This window comes from Sarcophilus harrisii, chromosome 4 (assembly GCF_902635505.1).
Source record: "Sarcophilus harrisii chromosome 4, mSarHar1.11, whole genome shotgun sequence".
Classification (NCBI taxonomy): Eukaryota; Metazoa; Chordata; class Mammalia; order Dasyuromorphia; family Dasyuridae; genus Sarcophilus; species Sarcophilus harrisii.
This window is the reverse complement of record NC_045429.1, coordinates 14415080-14435486: the sequence shown is the minus strand read 5'-3', so window position 1 is coordinate 14435486 and position 20407 is coordinate 14415080. Positions and strand designations below refer to the sequence as shown.

Here is a 20407-nt window from a genome sequence, read left to right as displayed (position 1 = left end):
TCCTTCCACAGAGAGACCCGGCCATTCCCTGGGGTCTGGCTACAGGGGGCAGGGAGAACAAGAGCCGGGATCTCAGGACCAGACTTCCAGTTGTGGGGAGCTGCCTGGGTCCATAGTGGCCCAGCTCTACATGGTCAGAACCATAGGCTGGCTCTCTCCACTGTCTCCCAGACCCCACAGCGGGGCCCTTAGGAGCAAAGCCCCTTTTCTTCCCCTCCCGCCAGCTCCCAAGCCACAGACGACAGAGAATCCCAGGCCTCTCTGACGAAGGCCGGCCGGCCCCGGAGCCGAGGCTCTCTTACTTGTCCAGTTTCTCCGTGTTCTGGCGCCAGTGGGTCATGTCCTTTCTCCACCGCAGGTTTTCTTGGCTTCCAAAGGCGCTTCCCGATGGGCTTCTCTCTGCCAAGCGAGTGGGAGAACAAGAAGGTCTGTGTCATTTCCCTGTGGCTCGCCTGCGTGTCTGTCGCACACCCACCCACCCTGCACCAGGCAGACGGAGGCTCCCTGATTGGGACAGGCCCTTGGGGTGCCCGGCTTCCCTGCCTGTCCAAGCTGGATCCTGCTGCCCCTGAGGCTGAGTCTCTTCGAGGAGGGCTTCCATCCCAGCTTGCTCTTTTCCTTTTATCCCCAGCATACAGTCAGCACTTCATAAATGCTTTTTTCCTTCACCCACAATGGCACACATATATACATGACAGCCATATGTTTACAACATCTGAGTCCCTGCTCGCTGCAGTCCAGGGTTCGGCGCTAAGCTACCAGGGAAAGCTGACCCCGCGGGAGAGATGCTCGCCCCGCACGGGAGCTCTGGGCTACCTACCCAGCTGCCCACGGCTCCGGCGCACCATTTCTTGCCTGGCTCCGATGCTTCCGAGGATGGCCTCTTCGAGTTTGGCTCTCATGTCCTTCGATTTCTTAAAGGTCAAACTATTCATCCTTTCAAAGACTTTCTTCCCCTAAAATTGAAATACAAGGCAATGGGGATCCTTGGAGGAAGAACCTCCTTCCTCTCTTCCCCCTCCCTGCTCCTCTCCCCCCTCCTCCCTTCTCTCCTTCCTCTTCCCTTCTTCCCTCCTCCTCCCTCCCTCCCCAGTTCTCTCTTTCTGGCCCTGGCCCAGAGCCGCCACGCACTTTGTACTCGAAGCAGGACACGCAGAGGTAGAGCAGGTCCAGCAGCCGGTTGAGCTGCAGCACGGACAGGTCCGTGAACCACTTCTGCAGGACCGTCTCGTCCGCATTCTTGAGGACCCACAGGAGGCAGATCAGGAGGCTGCGGCTCGATTCCGCCGAGAACATGGAGTGCTGGCGGCCGGTCTGGGGGGAGAAACGGAGGCCGTGACGGCACCGCCCGCATGGGGGTTTCCTGTCCCGAGCCAAGTGAGGCTCAGCTAAGAACATTAACACAAATACATCTGGGGCCCGTGATTCCCATGGCGGGGGGGGGGAGGGGTTCCTCTGCTAAGCACAAATGGCAACCCAGGTCAGCCTTCCACTGGGGAGAGCCACTTGGCGCCCAGGGAGCAACATCAGCTCACAGGCTTTGAGGCAGGAAAAAGCAAAGTGGCGCTGGGGGCTCCGCTGACCTCCCCGGGGTCTCCCAGCCGGGGCCGGGGAGAGTGGGCAAAGCTGGGTCTTCTGGTGGCCAAGCGCGCCCTCTGCCCCTGCGCCCTGGCTCCTGGAAAAAGCCTTCCGACCTTTACTTTTATTTACTGCCATCAGAGGCAATGTCTGAGGCTTTCGAGGGGCCTGGCCACGGGCCTCATGTCCTTGAGGGGGCCACCCAGGAATGAAATCTCTTACAAAACGTGCGTTAGACCCACGCACGCGGCCCAGAGCCTTGTCTTGTCTCCCCAAGGCAATCTGCAACAGGTCATGACAGCTAAACAGGGAGGGGAGCACAAGAACAAGGAGCAGAGCCCCGATGAGCATCACGCTCCCTCCAGGCCCCAAAGGGAAAGGGGCAAAGGAGAAGCCCCAGTTCCTCCGGGCCACCCCCTTTCCTCTTCTCTCAAAGGGTCTGATGGCCGAGCCCCTGACTCCTTCCACAGTCGGGGCCGGAAGGCGCCCGGTACCATTTTCCACCAAGGCCCCGGCATCAATCTGTGCTTCTAAGCAGTGACGTTGCCTTTGGGCCGGCCATGAAACGAGGTTCCATCTCTGAGCCAAGAACCCCGGGGGTGTTATCGATCACAGCAGCTAAGTGAGGGAAGAGAAATCCAGGGGCCAGCCCCACCGAGTCCTAAAGGGGGAGAGGGAGGGGCCCTTCTACTAAGTATGGAGGTGTCTGGGCAAGAACTCCGGGCTGGCTCTCACTGCGAGCCTTGGTGTTCACGGTGGCCGTAAAATACCCACGGCGTGAATGAACAAAGAAACTTTTTTGTCTGTTTGACAGGAGATCCCTAAACTAGAAAGTCTGGAGCTTTTTTCTCTTGGCAGGGTTTTATCTAGACCAATGGCAGCACAGTTTCCAGAAAACATTTTACTTTTAATAAATTTGACTGCATTCTCTCTAAAGGGAAAAACTGTTTACAAATTTGCTTTAGTCCCCTTTTAAAGAGTAGGGGAAAACACTGCCTGGAGTGAATATATCGGTTTTTTTTTAAAACATAAAAAAGTTATTTCTTTATGCAATACTTCCCTCACTCAGACCTTTCCCCCCCAAAAAGGAAATCTCAAAGCTGATAAAGAACAGACCCTAAACAAGTATTTTTAGACAATAAATTACTGAAAAAGGGCTGCACAGTATCAACGCTTGGTCTGAATCTGACCATGGGTCCCTGCACAGCTCCCCCTGAGCAGCCCTGGCTCCTGGCAGAGCTGCCACGTCCCCCGCATGTTTATTCCACTTATAAATGCTTTTATACCGATGAAGTGAGCAGAAAGCTGCTGGGTCTTGCAAGCTGGGGCACCGGGGCGCCTGCGATCGCCATGGCCACCGTCTGGCTTATCATATTTCCGCCCTCACTTTCATAATCCTCGATCGCCACACAGCTGGGCCGTCCTCGCTGATTGTGCGTTTCTGGAGAGAATCCAAAAGGAGACAGTAGCGGGAGTTACCTCCGATCCTTCTCTTCCTTACCCTGCTACCACCTTCAGGAGCCAAATGCTGACCCTCAGGGTATTTATTTACAGCACACGTACATTAATTATTGAGGAGCCTTGAGTTCAAAGCTAAAATCACTGAGGAAAAAAGGAAACTTGCAGGAAGAGCAGACTTGCGGCAAGTCCTGCGCAGGGGTCGGCAGACCCAAGGGGAGGTCCGGCCACGGGCGCTGCTCTGATCTGGACGCCCCTCGGGCAGCCCCGGCGATGGCCAGCAGGGCTCAAGCTGGAAAGCCCTGGGCAGTGCCTCCTGGGCTCTCACAAGTCTTGGAGGTTAGGGCTGGGCTCCTGGGTCTAGGCCAGTGAGCTCTGTGTCTGAACGCAGCCTCTGACTTTGACCTGGCCCTCTGTGGAGGACGCCAAGCCTCCAGGGCAGCTGGGGACAGGCCAAGGAAATCCACTGATAAAGTACGATGCAAAGCAGCGACACTGGGAGGCTTCTTGGAAAATCCCCAGCAATCAACGAAACGGCTCTGCCCCCAGAGGAGGAATGAGCCTGCAGATCTACTTTTCTGGCCGTCACTTAAGGCCAGGGTCAGACCAACTTTATTTGACTCTTTTGTAGAAATCGCTGCCCAACCTAAGAGGGGAGATGATCTGGAACATTTTTCTTTCAGCCTTTCTTCAGGCAACACAAACACATGTAATTCTGGAGTGCTGGTACAAAAGGGGGCTTTAAATTTTAAATTTAATAAATTTAAATTTAATAAAAGTTAGATCCTATTTGAAAAAACTCCACGTGACACCTCTCCCCAACATATGAAAAATCCCCTCCTAACTTACGACTTAGGTGATTGTAGTTTTTACAGAGGATTCCTTTAAACTAAGGCACAACTGTACAAGTGTCCAGAACAACCTTAAATTGCAAAGCGCAATTTTAAATGAAAGGCTGAACTTACAGCTTCACCACTGAGCAACAATAGGTTAACGGGCCACAGAATAGAAAGGTTTAATTTTGGGGGAAAAATGAACAAACTGCTTTCCTGCAGGTGAGGGATAGATACCTGTAAAATCATACAGCTGAGGCACAGTTTCCATGATGATGCCGATCAAAGGGAGATAGAGCATGGCCACCCGAGCCTTTACCTGAGGGTCAGAGTACCGTGGGTCGGAATCATGACTGGACAATAAATTGTGTACCATGTTGATGACCTTCTTATGCAATCCAAACAAACTATTAAAGAAAGTAAGGTCAGAGAGATTAGTGAATGGTCTGAAAACAAACAATACTTTGTCACAGAAGCACTCTTCAAAAGACCAGAAATAAATCTCTTTTCCCTCTAGTTAATATTCCACATACACATGTGTGTGTCTGGATATATAATATACACATATATAAATACATTATATATACAGATATATAATGCACACATATATAAATACATTACGTATATAGATATATAATACCATCCATATACATCATATATACAGACACACATCTATTACCCTTCTATGTGTCATTTCTAATAAAGAATGAAAATGGGCCCATTTACAAAAAATAGAAGAAAAATAAAACAAAGGCATTTAACTCCAAGCCATTTACACCGAGTGCTCATAAAAGGGCTGAGAGAGACCCCACGAGATCACCAGCTGGCCTGTGACCCTAAAAAGGAAGAAAGAGTTCCAACTAAGGGAAAATCACAGAAGCCTCTCGCTCGTAGATTTTGCCACATTAACCCAGAGTGACTCAGCTTGAACTTGGATGACCAAGCCCAGCCACAACAAAGGTTGTCTGGGCTCAGCTCAGCTGCTCTGGACTCCTGGCCCAGTCACCAAGTCGGGGTGGCTCCTGCTCCCAGCCCAGAGTCCCGAGGCCCCTCCATCCGGACCCCTGTCCTGAGGCCACACGAGCAGTACTCTGGTTCTTGTCCTTGTCTACTGAAGGTGAAAAGAGGGAACAGCAAGTTCATCCATGTCCATATCCAGACGCCATCTTTGAAAAAAGTCCCCCATCCACACAAGCTTGTAGATTAGCTGAGCCTCAGAAGCAATCTCTTTTTGGTTGCTTGGTTTTTTAAAACTTGGGTTCCAAATTTTTTCCCTCCCCCGTGTCTCTTCCCTCTGCTTGAGATGGCAAGCACTTTGATTCTGATTGCATATGGATGGTCATACCAATCTATTACCATATACTATCAAAAAAGCCCCAGTAAATATAAAGTTGAAAAAAGTATGCTCCAAGTTGTATTCTCTCTGCAGGTGGACAGGATCTTTCATCGTGGGTCTTTGAAAATTGTCTTGGATCATTGTCTTGATTGGAGCAGCCAAGGCTTTCGTAGCTGATAGCTTCTATGATTGCTGTTATTGTGCACAATGTTCTACTGGTCTGCTCACTTTACTGTGTGTCAGTTTTTAATCACTCTTCTGAGGTTTTCTCTGAAACCATCCTGCTTGTGAATTTTTTAAAAATTAAGCATTAATTTATTAATTGGGACTGAAACTCCCAAATAGCAATGAACCATATGTAATATATGAATTATCTTTTTAAAATTTTATTTCTATTTTATTTTCTCTCTATTTCATGTAAACAAAGATTTGTAACATTTATTTTTAAATTTTGAGTACCATATTCTTGTCCTGTCTTTCTCCCCTTCATCCTTCCTTGAGAGGGCAAAGCAATTTGATATAGAATCTACATACAAAATTCCATATTAACCATGTCACAAAAAACAAACAAACAAAAAGGGACCAAAAGAAAAAACAAAACTCTAAAACAACAAAAAACAAACCAAGAATAATAAAGTAAAAAAGGTATCCTTCAATCTGCATTCAGACGCTAGCAGTTTTTCCCTTGGTGGGAGATAAATTTTTTTTCCCATCATAAGTTCTTCAAAATGTCTTAGATGATTGTATTTCTGAGAATATGATTGACATTTATTTGACACAGTTTCAATCACAGTTGATCGTCATACAATATTGTTGCTACTGTCTATAAGGTTCTTCTAGTTCTACTCAATTCACTTAGCATGTAAGTTCACATAAGTCCTTAGGTTTATCTTTGCTCATCATTTCTTACTGCACAACAGTATTCCATCATATTCCTATACCATAGATTGTTAGACCATTCCCTTTATGGTCTGATGGGCATCCCCTTAATTTCAAATTCTTTGCCACTGAAAAAATAATGCTAAAAACATTTTTGTAAAAATGGATTTTCCCTTTTCTTTGGGTGATATTGCTGAGTCAAAAGGTACGCATAGTTTTATAGTCCTTTTATGGTTCAGAGTGGCTGGATCAATTCCCAGTTCTACCAACAGTATCTCCTCCAACATGTATCATTTTCTTTTTTGGCACAATAATCAATTTGATACTTGTAAAGTGAGATCTCAGAGCTGTTTTACTTTATACTTCTCTAATCAGTAGTGATTTAGAGCTCCCTTGGAGGGAGATAAATTTTTTTTTTCTTCATAAGTCCTTCAAAATGTCTTAGATCATTGTATTTCTGAGAATATGATTGACATCTATTTGACACAGTTTCAATCACAGTTGATGGTCATACAATATTGTTGTTACTGTCTATAAGGTTCTTCTAGTTCTGCTCAATTCACTTAGCATGTAAGTTCACGTCCTTAGGTTTATCTTTGTTCATCATTTCTTACTGCACAACAGTATTCTATCATATTCCCATACCATAGATTGTTAGATGTTAGACCTTATGATCTGATGGGCATCCCCTTAATGACTTTGACTTCTTCTTCTGAAAACTGTTTATTCATATTCTTTGACTATTTATCAACTGGGATTGCTGTTATTGTGCACAATGTTCTACTGGTCTGCTCACTTTACTGTGCGTCAGTTTTTAATCACTCTTCTGAGGTTTTCTCTGAAACCATCCTGCTTGTCAATTTTTTAAACGGTATTGTTTTCTTCAGTGAGCTTTTGTATCTCTTTTTTCCATTTGACCAATTCTGGTTTTTAAGAGTATTTTTAGGTGAATTTTTTAAACCAATATATAGTTTTTTCATAATTTTCTTCCTTTGCTTTCATTTTTTTACCCTATTTTCCCTTTATCACTCTTATCTGATTTCAAAAATCATTTTTTAACTCTTCCAGAAATTCATATTGAGCTTATGTCACATAACGTAGCTGTTTTGATTTCACAGTCCTTTTATGAGCTTCCCTATTACCACAATAACCTTTTATGTCAGGTCCTTTGTTGTTGCTTTGTTTGCTCACTCCCTGCCCTAGTCTTGATTTGGAACTTTATGCCAGTGTTGGACTTGGTTCCCAGCCTGGGGGTGGAGGGGCACTGTTCCAAGCTTCAGGCTTTTTCACACTGCTGCTTTCAGAGCTACCTGTGTGGGTCTGGAAGTTTTCAGTGCTTCCAAAACAGTGTGATCTGTGAAGAGGTGTGGTCCCTGTTCTCTTGGTCTGCACTCTGGTCCCTGATATCTTGGAATGATAATCAATACTGCTCCTCAGGACGCCTTCTCCCCTGGGATCAGAAGTGAGACTGCCCCTCAGCCTCCCTGATTCCCCGGGGCCAGAAATGATACTGCCCTTGAGGGCTTCTCCTCCCTTTGTAATAAAAGCGTTTCTCCTTTCTGCCTTTGAGATGTGGCCCACAAGTGGGTACTAGCAATGGAGTTGCCAAACCTCCAGCGTAAGCACGGAGGTCCCATAGAATCCCCTTCCCACCATCTGTCAGACCCCCTTCCGCCTCTTGTTTGAGGCTCCAGGAGTCTGCTGTTCTGTCTCTACTGCTTCGTCCCACCGCAGGTGTTTCACCGAAACGGGCTCCAGGGCGGCCTCCTCGCCAGGTCCCAGACTCTCTCGTTCTGACCTGCTCTGCGTCTTGGGCCGGAACCATGTCTCCCTCTGCTCCATGTCTGCCGCTCGAGAACTAGACTTGAGGTGTTATTTTAAAGTTCTGAAGGGACGGGTCCAATGTTCAGCACCTCAACATTCAAGGGGAACCCTCATGCAATAGAGAAGTGTCTTTGGGCGGCTCCGGGGTGGAGATGTTGGGGTTCACGCTGAGTCCCAGCATCTTCACAGAGGGCGTTTGACATTCCACTCGATGAGGGCCCCTGCGTAATACACGCTCCCCCTTATTAAAAAAGAAGTTTCTTCTGTTGGGCCCAAAAAAGACCCTGACTGGAAGGCAGAAGGGAGGAAGGGCTCAGTCTTTACCAACGGCAGTCTAGGTCCAATGGCTGCTTTGAGGGCTGCAGAGATGAAGACCAAGTGCCAGGAGCAAGCTCTTCCAGCACAGGATAGCTTTGACCCCAGACTTTGGTCTCTGTGGCTCCTTCATTTTAGGGAGAGTGGGTCCCTATCTCTCCAGCCTCTCCTCTGACTCCCTGGAGAATCTTCATCACACCCTGCTACATGGGGGGCCCTCACTGCTTTCCTTCCGCTGGGGTTCCTTTTATAGCTTCTCTTCGGCCCTACGAGTGGGACCTCCTAGAGGGCAGGGTCTGCCTGCCTCTGCTTCTCTTTGTATTCTCTGTGTTTACTCCTGTACTTGGCACACAGCGGGCAGAGCCAGAATTCAAACTCAGAGCTGGACTAAAGAGAGGAGGGACATTTCTTTGGGCCCATGCTGCCAAACTGGAGGTGCCCACAAAGAGGGACTTACCCATCTGCATCAGGGTCTAAAATGATGGCCAGCTCAGTCAACACGAGTCCTGCCAGGTAATGCTGCTGGCGAAAGGGCAGAGACAGCTCAAACATGTTTGCCGTCTTCTGGTCTTGGACGTTGGTGGAAAATCCAGAGCTCTGTGGAAAAAGCCCAGGGGGTGGCGTTAAAAAATGGCAGCACCCAAGAGCAGGGACCCTCAGAACTCTTCTTTTGTTCTTTCCCTTCTGAGCCTCAAGGGAAGTAAAAATAATAAGGAATAATAAAAAATAATAATAAATAAGGAAAAATAAGCTTGAGCTAACCACATCTCCAATATTCTCTTATTCTTAGAGAGAACATTTTTCACTTAAAAAAAAAAAACTTTTTTAAGAGCAATACTACACCCCCCCCAAAAAAAATACTACACACCCAAAAATTTTAAAAAATCACAAACACCAAAACCCTTTTTGTCCCAGATTTGCTTATTGGTTTTCCTCAGAGAGCAAAAGAAATACCTGTGAATACTGGGGTCATTTCCAGAAAAAACCTGTACTGTTTAACAGGAACCTCACTAACTAAGAAACCTGTTCACTCCCTGATCTCTTCAAAGCATGGCAGGGAGACATCAAGAAATCCCAGGACTTTTTTTGCTTGGCAAGTAGTTACAAATATGTTCAAGGAGTTTTACCTTCATTTGCAAAAACTTTTTATTGCTAATAAACATATTATTATTGTCTGTCACTAGAAGACTACTGGGTTCTCGATGGTAAACCTTGAATAACTCCATCACTGGGTGTTCACGGCAGAAAACTGTCATACTGAATTTGCCATTTTCAACAAGTAAACACTTCTGCATTGCTAATTAAAATTAAAATGCAGTTTAGGTTTTGATGCCTCTTGAAATTCAGATTTGCAAGGGAGTTTATGTGAAAGTTTAATTGGAGTCAATAAGGGGCATCTTGTTGGTACAGTGGATAGAGCACCAGCCCTGAAGTCAGGAAGACGAGTTCAAATTTGACCTCAGACACTTAACATTTGCTAGCTGTGTGACCTGGGTAAGTCACTTAACCCCAATTGCCTCAGGGAAAAAAAAATTTGTAGTCAATAAAAGGGAACTGCTACCTAGACCCGTAAAATGTTAACTTTTATTTAAGTGAGGACATGGGAATTTTCAATGATTCTCTAAGTTCCTTCTTTTAAATATTGCTCAGTTACTTGTATGAATTAAATATGGCTTGCTTCGTATAGCGATTAAAAAAAAAAAACTATAGCAGTTTATAGCTACATATGTGAAATAAAAATTGCTGAGGTAAGTACAATAAGATTATTAGGCCTTCTCAGCCTCCTAAGCAGCTGTCATTTCTCCTCTTTACTTCTGTGATCTCAACACTATCTTGAAAGACAAAATGACAAAAATGGCTGCAGGGCTGCCAGGCAGACACATATTCACTAGCCAAATGGGTTAGAAAAGAAAATGCCATTTTGTTAAATAATTCAAAGAAACACATAGGAAAGTGACCCTCTTTCAAGACAGTGGTCTCCAACGTGTGGGAGTTCTATGCAAAGCCAATTGAATACATTTTTTCCTTTTTTTCTTTTCTTTTCTTTTTTTTTCCTGAGATAATTGGGATTAAGTGACTTGCCCAGAATCAGACAGTGAAGAAGTGTTAAGTGTCTGAAGTCAAATTTGAACTCAGGTCCTCCTGACTTCAGGGCTGGTGCTCTATCCATTACGCCACCTCGCTGCCCCTATTTTTTCTTAAAAAAAAAAAAACAAAAAACCCACAAGTGTATTTTCTTTCTTTTCTAATTCCTCCCTACCTGGAGAAAAAATCCTTGTAACAAATATTCCCAGTTAAGCAAAACAAACTCACTGACCACGTCCAAAAATATACCAACATACATTTTTAAAACCCAGTTCTTGTGAGCAAGGAACTCTGAAACGCTGAGGATACAATGTCAAGGTTTAAAATAACCAATCCCTGTCCTCAAGGACCTTCCGTTTGACTGGGAGGACACGGCAGGTAAACAGAAGATCACATCCTGGATCACTGGAAGCCTGAGAGGGTGCAGGCACTAACCTCCAGGGCAGGGACAATGCAAGAGTCAGGGGGGCTTCGCAGGGGATGGCACAGACTGTCTGTCCAGTCAAAAAACAACAGGAGGCCGAGCTGGCGAGACTCTCCTGTCTGAAGGGGGCTCGTGGGCAATCAGCCTCTCTGGGAAGGGCTGGCTTTTTAACTCCAAGGCCAGTTTGCCACTGGAGCTTCTTGAGGGGCCAGGCCTGGCCAGATTTGTACCTTAAAGACTATTCTGGCAGTACATGGGGAAAGCATCAGAAAAATGGCAACTTGCTGTCAGAGAGAGAGAGGAAAGATGAGGGGGACTGAGTTTGTGATCCCCTAGAAATACAAAAGTTCAGAGGGGCTCGAGTGCCATCTTGAGGGGGGGATGCCTATGGCACATCAATCATCCAGCTGCAGAACTGGTGCTGGAAATGGGGAGTGGGAGCTCAGCAGAGAGCGGAGGGGTCAGTGCCCAGCTCTGGGAGTCACCGGCATGGGGACTGTGACTGGATCCGTGGTCACTGTTGAGGGAATAGAGAGAAGCTGAGGGAGAGATGAAGGCTCAAGCAGAGATGTGGCTGCCCAGGTAGGAAGAGTGGATGCTGGGTAAATGTAACATCCTTAGGCAGAACATTCTCAGGAATGCTGCGGGGCAAGGGCAGATTAAGGAGCCCCGCCCACTGTGAGCTCAGACCAGCATGCACAGGTAGAATAGAGGTGGGGGGACATGTACAGATAAAGCATTAATTGAGCACTTCCTGTATCCCAAGCACTGTGAGAGCCCGGGCATGATGCTTGGCACACGGCGGGAAGGTGATAAAGGTTCCCTGACTGACCCCTCCTACCGGCTGGCAGCAGTGCCCTTCACTTGCCTGAGATGTTGCCGAAGATACAGATGGGGATGGCGAGGCTGGTGGCGTGAGCAAGCTGCAGGGCAGGTTGAGGGTGACGTAATGTTCGTGACTGCAAATGACCCTCAGGAAGTCCAGCCTCAAGGACACAAGGAGGCTCGGGTTTGGGAGCGAGTAGAGCTTCGAAGACACCTGGGGAGCCAAAGATGACCGGGCATTAGCAGAAGAAGGGACCCCGCAGCGAGGGCCGGGGAGACCGGTGGGCCAGCCGGCAGCCAGGGGCTGGGCAGGGTGGGGGGAGGGGAGGATGTCAGCTCCCCCTGAGCTCCCCATTCTCATCCCCAGCCGTGCCCTCACATCTCACCTGTTTGTAGCAGGCCTTGATGAGGCTAAACACGAATCCTCGGTCCATGACTGACAAGAGATCGTTGAGGAAGAAAGCGAGACTCATGTTGAGCCGTTCCACCATTTCCGTGTCCTGGAAAAGAGAAGACCAGAAAAGAGAGTGGAAGGGGGGCCCGTGGCAAAGGCTGGCTCGTCCCCTTGGAGCTGAGTCGGAATGCCAGCGAGGTCATCCTCACCTTCTGAAAGCGACCCACGATGTCACCCGCGATGGTGCTGACCAGAGCCGCGATGTCGTCCATGAAGCGCTCTGGGAAGCGGCTCTTGCGTGGCGCCTCGAGTTTATCCGTAAAATATAAATGGTGCACCATGCTTTTCACCTGAGGAGAAGGACCCGGCGCTCACACACCCTCATCACCAGCCAGCCGTTCCCAGTCCCTCCTGACTTTGCCCTACCCAGTCCCTGCTCAGTGCCCTGCCCCAGGGGGATGTGAAAGCCTTCCTCGGAAAGCCCCGGGGCCCGCGGGGCCTGCTCACCATCAGCTCGAAGAAGAACCAGGCCTGCTGCAGAGCCGCCTCCCGCACGCTGCCGCTGCAGACTACCCACTGCAAAGCCAGCTCCTCATGGAAAAGCTGCCCAGAAGGGAAGGCAGAGTTAGCGGGCACAGCCCCCAGCAGGCAGCTGGGGGCCATGCCGACATGATGACACAAGTACGAAGGGAATAATGAAAAGAAGCAGGGGGAGCGGTGACCGACGGGGTGCAGCGATGACATCCATTAACGAAACGACTGGTAGCCGCGTGAGACAATGGGCTGCTGGGAATTACGGGTGTCGGGGCATAAAATGGAACAGTACGGGCCGGATGGGCAAGGGCCTTAAATTGTGCCTGCAAACATACAGCAGGACCAGCAACAAAAAGGCACAAGCTCTTGTTTGTGGCTTCAAACAGGTATGGCGGGAGCTTCTCACAAACTTTGCTGGTACAATTTAAGTAGCACCTCTGAAAAGTCGGCCTCGATTTTTCACGTGATCGGGAACATAAATTCATTTTTAAAAAAAATATTCCACACTCCTTCCTCATTCTTAGAGCAAAATGGGTATGTATACAAAGCAATTTGCAAATCGGTGCATATTTATTAATATGAGAAAGGACTAACAAAAAAACTGTGCATGAGGGAAGCAAATTAACGTATCTTACTAAGAGTGATAATTTTTCTAACTCATCTTCCTTTCCCTGAAGATTTAAACACAAAACAGAAGCAGTTACAGAAGCAGTATTAAGGGTTGATACATTTTTTTTTTTTTTGCAGTGAAATTGAACAATTAAGCTTTAATTCACCAGATCAGAAAACCATCAACCCTAGTGCATTATGTATTCTATGTTCGACTGGGCCAGCAGAGCGGCTCCCCCGAGGGAGGAGGCCCTCTGACTGGCGAGGAGGTGGCCGAGGCACTGCTGAAAACATTTCCCACCGGCCGGCTACAGAACAGTGACAAATCGGATGGATTTCTCCCCCAAAGATCGATTGTCTCCACTTGAATCTACCTTTTTAGTTGGTAAACGTCCCGTTAATGTTTGTAAGAAACTTGACGTCTCTGTGTGCGAAGACATGCGATTACAACTCCGATCCATCGCCTATGGGGTGAAGATGAATGAATGAGGACAAAACATTAAAGTGGGCTGTGGGTGACTCTGCAGCTCAAGGACAATGCACAACTTGAAATACTTGTCAGTAATATGGTTTAATTTTTGTTGTCAAAAACCAGTCTTTTTTTTTTTTTCTTCCCAGTCTGCTATCCACCATCTTGAGCTGCTTCAAACAGACTGACAATGTATAAAAAAAAAGTTCAAATGTCTCCAATGGATTAAAAAAAGGTTTAAGGAAATGTGGGTATTTTTATGGAACTACATAGAGCTATTATTGCTGCAAAGAATGAAACTTTCATAGTTGTAGTCTGTAAACATGCACATATCCAGTAAGAAAAAAAAAAAACAAAACAAAAAACTTTTTTTGAAAGCAACATACTTCTCAATGGTCACAGGAAAAAAACGATTCTGCCCAATCAAAACCGAAAAAGTTTGGAGGGTTTTGCTTTTTTTATGTTTATTTTTTGGGGAGGCACAGTCAATAATCTACAAATTCTCACATTGGGAATAGCATGCATTATTGCTTGTAATGCAAACCAAGAGGCAGGATTTGGGAAGATTAACTTTTCTTCCTAGATCGAAGACGGTTGAGATGTATGTTCCATGTCATGCAGTATCTAAAAAGCAGCAGGCAACTAGGATTAAATAAGTGATTTCAACTACTTCAGCTAAGTTACTACCAATTTCATCCTTTGCAACATATTCCAAATTAAAATGCATCTTTGCTTTGGGTTCTTAATCTTTCGGGGTTTATCTTTCAGTTTAAATTCGGCTTTAGTCTATCACCATTTTTACTAGTCGGTGTTCCGGAGAGATGACAAGATACTAAATATTTATGGAAGTGGTAAGATGATCAGAGACTTGAAATCACAATGGAAAAGCGTGGTTTTGCAGATCGGAGTGAGAGCAAGCCCGCCGGACCGGCGCTAACCCTAATGACCACCCAGACTCCAGAAGCAGCATCCACGGAAATGTAGGCGGGAGTGGGGGAGGGGAGCGGTGGAGAGGGACATCACTGGGACGTTTGGCGGTATTCATGCATGCAGGTGGGGGAGGAGGGATGTGCTAATTAAAAAAAATCATGAACTTTCCAAAATTGAGAAAAGCAAGCCACTGAAACCATAGTATGGACTAAAAAGTAACGTTCTAGAGGGAAATATCAGCAGCCAATAAAGAAACCTCCGATGCCGTAGACACCACCTGTGTTGACTCTGCACTTGGACTGGGGTTGGATCCCCATGGGGCAGCCTTTGGACCACCAGTGTTAACCCAGGAATTGGAGCGGTCTAAGCCCTAAGCATATAATAGAAAGCAGTTGGGAAAGGAAAGAAAGATTACATGTTGCATGCTGTAGAGTATTCTTAAAGAAATCCAGTCTTTTAAGAATTAATGTGCTCAATGCAAACATGTCTTTCATTAGTACTGTTAAAGGAACCCCCATTTTAGGCACTTGTCAAGTATTTTATTATTTACATCCTACTATTACATAAGACACTATAAAAAATTTTTTTTTCAACACCATCCTGGAATAACATTTTTTAAAAGTTTTCAATTTCTCTTTATGAAAAAAAAAAAAAAACAGACAATCTAAGACACCAGTGACTGAAGCTTGATTTTTCAAAGGGGTGGGACCTAAGCAGTATAAAATGAGGGTTCAAAGTGTATGTGTAGGGGATTAAGCTGGCAGAGTCAAGGGGCATAAAAGTACTGAACAAGGATATTCTAGTTCCTACTAAGTCCACAATATGGCGACCATTTTCACACAGGAAGCTGTCCTTTTCGAAGCTATCCTGCCTGTTTGTTTGTTTCTGTTCTCTCCTGAGTATAAAAAAGTGTTTCTTTGTAGTCTTGCCTTTCAATAGAGTCCTATCCTCTCTTTTTGGAAGCTCTCCATTCCCCTTCCAAAGAGCTGACCAAGAAATGGCTTCCTCATGTCCCAGCCCAGCTTCCTTCTCTCCGCTCCTGCTTCTCCTGGGCCTAACAGACTCTGAAGGCTGTCAGCCCGCCCTGGAGCCAGACAGGAGCCCAGCAGGGTGAGCAGGTAGGCCGGGGCATGAGGAAGAAGCCCTCAGAGCGCCTTCTCTTCTCCTGGGCCCGTCCCCAGCCCTCCGGCCTAGTTGGTCAGAATGCCTGGTGAGGTCAGCCAAGAAGAGAAAGCCTGAGGAGTGAAACGAAAATGCAGGCACTTATGCCCAGCCCAGGGCCCGGCACACAGGAGGCAATTAATAAATGCTTGTGGATTGATTGTTGCCACAAAGATGCTGGCGTGGGTTTGCATTGACCATGGCTTTGATAAAATTCATTAATTGACTAAAGTCTTCCATCCATGTTATGTGAATAAGGGAAAAGACTTTTGCTCTTCATCAATGAATTTGAAATACATAAATCACAGATAAGTGATATTCTTGGTGACACAAGGCCGAGTGTTTTTTGATTGTTTTTGAAAAGGCCCACATTAGCATGGTTTTGCAAGAATCAGTGTTGAAAAATTACCCATGCATATGTTTTGTTGATAAAAAGCTATCATAATAATTAAAAAAAAGAAGATATCTAAACAGATCGTTATATTCTTGGAGTTCTACTTTAATGCAGGTTTTATAAAAATATCTAGGTTAAATATTTTGCCTCACATTTCTGATTAAGAAATTACAAGTCAGTTTAAAAATGACTAGTATGCAAGAGCATATTACAAAGGCTGGCTGGAGGTTCCATAAACAAGCCTTTGGTAAGTGCCTCCTACCTATTTATTAATTCCTCCGAACGATCTGTGAGAGGTAGCAGGGCTTCCCCAGGTCAGTCCCACCTTTGACACTCAGAGGCAGAGCTCCAGGAAATGCCCTAAAACTCTCCATGCAGGTCAGAGGCCTCGCGGCATCAAGAGAGGGGGGGATTTCCCCCCCAAAATCAAACTTCCCATAATGGTATCATTCCCTTGAGTAATGCAATCATGCTATTCTCCCAAGCAAAGCCAAAAAACCAGGCCTCGCTGGGAAGAGCCCACCTCAATTCAATGCAATCCAACAAGCATTTATTAACCAAAACAAATTTCTCTCCAATGGTCACAGCTTTTTCTGGAGGATAAGAGTGCCTTGGTCATAGGCTCAGGGGCCCTAAGCTCAGAGTTGGTGTGGACACAGGAATAGGGCCAGGTGTGTGGTCTGCCTGACAGCTTTTAAATTAGAAATGAGAGATGGAGCTAAACTACAAAAGACTGCTTGGAAGATTTTGCTTTGTGTTAGATTTACTTCAGAGTTCCTGGTCCAGATGACTGGGATTTGGCAAACAGCTCTGAGCTATAGGCTACTGTTCACAAAATACATGAGGTAGTTCATAATAACAGGAATCTTTACCATTAACATAAATACATTAAATTATCCACTCAGAGAACAATACTTAAAGACATGATTTTTAGCTATTTGCAACTCCACAGCACCTCAGAAATAAGACTATAAATGACTGAACATTTCCCCCCACACCCTTCACACTATTCATAAAATGTAAACAAAGTTCATGGCAATACCCATCAGCCTACCTTGCTGCCAATGATTGAGCGTACTTCATCGTCGGGAGATGTAGGGGTTCCACATATATCGGGATTGCTGTTGCTGAGGCTCCGGGAGCGATTTAAGTGAAGGCTGGCTGGTCTCACGGCCGATCGAGCCATTGTGGCATAGTGCACGGACCCTCCCAAACCCCCAGGGCCTTCAGGGGTTCACAAAACAGTACATAGTCATACAAATGGAAATCCATCAGAAAAGGCTTAGGACCCCGAGTGAGCTTGGCTCAATTTTTACCCTTTCCCTCAGACTCCAGCAGGAAGACGATAACTCTGCGTCTAAGGGAAGACCCCAAGATGGAGAGAAGGAAAAACAGATCCTCCAACCCTTGAGACCAAATGGGCGGTGGGCCGAGAGCCTGCAGCTTCGCCCCACGGACAGAGCCACAGACACAGGAGGATGCCCCATGGCTGCCCACACCCATGACTGCCCACTATACCCAAAGTCTCTTGGTTGGAGGATGGGCAGAGTGTCTTCCCAGCTGCAGGCCCCGTCCCAGCCAGCAGGGAATCCCTTTCCTGCTGTTCATGCTTTTATTTACACAACCGGCTGAGAAGACTTCTTCTCTAAGACTTGCTGCAAAGATCCCTTCTTTTTTTAGTTAGATTTCAAGGAAAATAAAAAGGCTGCAAAGGTCCTAAAGGACCTAAGAAATTCTTTCTGGCTAAAGAGACTAAAATTTGCTGACTTGGGGGCTGCCAACATGAAGCCCACTTAATTACAAAGCACTGACCCTCGGGAGCTTACCCTCCCACAGACCGTAATTACTGGGGCTCAGGGGCCTGGGATAGAACACACCCTTTTTTGGGAGCCCAAGGAGCTTTGGTGAAAGGCAAATGACAAATTCAAGGAGGCCGATGAGAACCGACTAAGCAATCGAGCCTCTCTCACCCAGGATCAGGGGCATAAAACCCAGCAAATGTAAATCCTGGGTGTGGACAGCAAGGCCCATTGCCCAGCCTCCCAGAGCCTCCAGGCCCACCACGCAGGCGGCCCCCTGCCCGAGAACAGCAGCTCACGCCAAGCTCACCCCGCCACAGTGCCAAAGAACCAAGTACCTGGTGACGGGGAGTTGGGGTAGGTATTGGGCAGGCGAAACACGTAATAAATGTACGAAGTCAGAAGGCTGTTCCGGCCGTGCTGGTCCTGGTTCCCTTCCAGGTTTTTGTGCAGTCGATTAACAATGGAAGCCATGGCTTCAAAAGACGCCTGTCCGAGGTTCACTTGAGAAGACAAGGAGGAAAGCTTGTGTTAGGGAGGTGGAATCTGTGCTCATCGGCCTCAAGGGGGGCAGGGGAGCAAGAGAGAGAATCCTGACATCAGGGGCAAGGACAGTCCCAAGGCTTTTCTCGACAGACCAGCCGTCCTGCCCGGGAACATGATGCCCCAGCAGGCACCTTCATGCAATAAGCGCCTACTGTGTGCCGGGCCCGGGCCAAGCGCTGGGGAGCTCCCAGCAGATAAGTTTCTATAGTCCCAAGTGCAGGCTCCCACAGCCACTGAGGCACAAAGACCAAGGGATCCCTCCTGGGTCTCTGAACCCAGAACATCCATTTCATCTGAAAGAGGAGAATGAAAAATCTAAAGTCTCAGAGCTCCCTTCAAGGAGCAATCACTAATGGTTGCCAAAATGATGCACATTTAATAAGAATCTCAGCAGCCAACGAGGGCGACTGGCACGACAAGAGCTGGGCTCGAGCTGGTGCTTTAAGGTTTCTAAAGCACTTTACGCCTGTTACCTGAAGCACGTCCACCACTTCTTACAGATAAGAGAACTATGGGAAACAGAACTTAAACGGAGGCTTCCCAATCCCCAGCCTGGTACTGTAGCCATGGCACAAGCCGTCATCACAACCTGTCCCAGGCTCCTTAATCCCTCACACTGCTCACCAGCTCTCACCAGCTTTCACCAGCCCCTCCAGCTCTCTCCACTCCTCCTCTGCCAAGCTGGACAAAGTTACCCTCCCTCCTCCACTCCTGCTCTCCCACTCACTCCTTAGCTCTCTGTAGTCGGGCTTCTAAGCTCGTCACTTTGCTGAACCTGCTCTCTCCAACCTTTCTAAACTTTCTGATTCTTTCTTTATATCCTGGTCTTTCTTAAAGCAGGAGCTTCCCAGTGCTCTTGTACATATTCCATTTCTACCTAGATACGTGCAGGTTATCTCCCCACTGGATTGTTGTTTGACCTTCATTCTTGAAGAGGTCCAAAGTGACAGCACAAAGTCAGGGCCAGAGTGCAGAGTGTCCAACTGGGTGCTCAGAGCAGAACGAGCTCGGAAGGCCCTACCACAGGTCACAGAGAGTCCATGTGAACAACTGGAGTGAGATGTCTCTAAATATGCATCTCATGTCTCTTTTGAGCTAATTCTGCTTCACTCAGAGCACAGCGCCTTCTTGGCTGTGGGAACACCATGCTGGGAGATCCCCAAATCTCAATGGATCCCAAAGTTCTTCAGAGATCTTGAAAGAACTTCTGACCTCTGTGTGAGCCCTTGTCTTATCTGAGTTCTTGTAGGCAAGCGTACTTAGGGACATATGACCAACGTGTACAGCCCTTTGGAGCTGTGCTGCAGTAGAGTTGGAATGCTCATCAGTTCAGCTCAAGAAAGGACCTCAGTGTCCAGTATCTCCTCCTCCCAGGTGATCTTCGGACTCTTCCTCAGAAGGGGAAGCGATTCAGTCTCCTGGCTTGGCACTGGTAACCGCCCAGTTTCCCAGGTGCACAACAATGACGTCACACAATGGCTCTATAGACCTTCAGTTTGGTGGCCAGTTTATTACTTTTCCTCTCCCACGCTTTGATTCAAAGTCTCCCAAATACTGAGCTAGCTCTGGCAATGTGTGCATCAAATTCATCATCTATGTGTCCGTCCCTGGAAAGTATCCTGCCAAGGTAAGTGATCTTCTCCACAGCATCCAACATTTCTGTATGGTTAGGGTACCTCATGTTCTGCTGTTCCACTCACACTGAACTTTTCAAGCCAGATGTCCTGCAAATAGCCTAAGTGCAGCTTGATCAGAGAAGGACTTGTGGGCTTCAGCCTCAAACAACACCCTTCATCCCTGTTCTGGGCACACTATGCCTTCAGCACCATGGCCACCTCCTCACTCCATAGATCCAACCAGGTCCCAAACCAGCCCTTCCCGTATCCACAATATCCCTTCCCATTTCTACAACACCCCTTCCTGTGTTCACAACATACTTCCATGTCCACAACATCCTTTCCTATGTCCACAAGATCCCTTCCATTCATCACCATCTGTCTCTTCCCACAGGCAC

At 46.9% G+C, this 20407-nt stretch overlaps 1 protein-coding gene across 5 annotated transcripts in view; it reads right to left on the bottom strand.

Moving 5' to 3' along the window:
- The window catches only part of DOCK7 (dedicator of cytokinesis 7), a 150827-nt gene that overhangs the window by 26312 nt on the left and 104108 nt on the right, over nt 1-20407 (bottom strand). For 2 of the 5 annotated variants that reach the window (XM_031968986.1, XM_031968987.1), the window contains exons 21-34: nt 18186-18350; nt 17103-17272; nt 14771-14863; nt 13469-13558; nt 12459-12554; nt 12161-12301; nt 11944-12057; nt 11601-11771; nt 8681-8820; nt 4107-4276; nt 2865-3019; nt 1132-1314; nt 821-956; nt 303-399 (exon numbers count right to left, since the gene is read on the bottom strand). In XM_031968986.1, coding sequence (XP_031824846.1) covers nt 303-399; nt 821-956; nt 1132-1314; nt 2865-3019; nt 4107-4276; nt 8681-8820; nt 11601-11771; nt 11944-12057; nt 12161-12301; nt 12459-12554; nt 13469-13558; nt 14771-14863; nt 17103-17272; nt 18186-18350 — 1921 coding nt within the window. The remainder of the gene's footprint in view (nt 1-302; nt 400-820; nt 957-1131; nt 1315-2864; nt 3020-4106; nt 4277-8680; nt 8821-11600; nt 11772-11943; nt 12058-12160; nt 12302-12458; nt 12555-13468; nt 13559-14770; nt 14864-17102; nt 17273-18185; nt 18351-20407) is intronic. The other 3 variants (XM_031968989.1, XM_031968990.1, XM_031968988.1) reach the window with 2 other exon arrangements.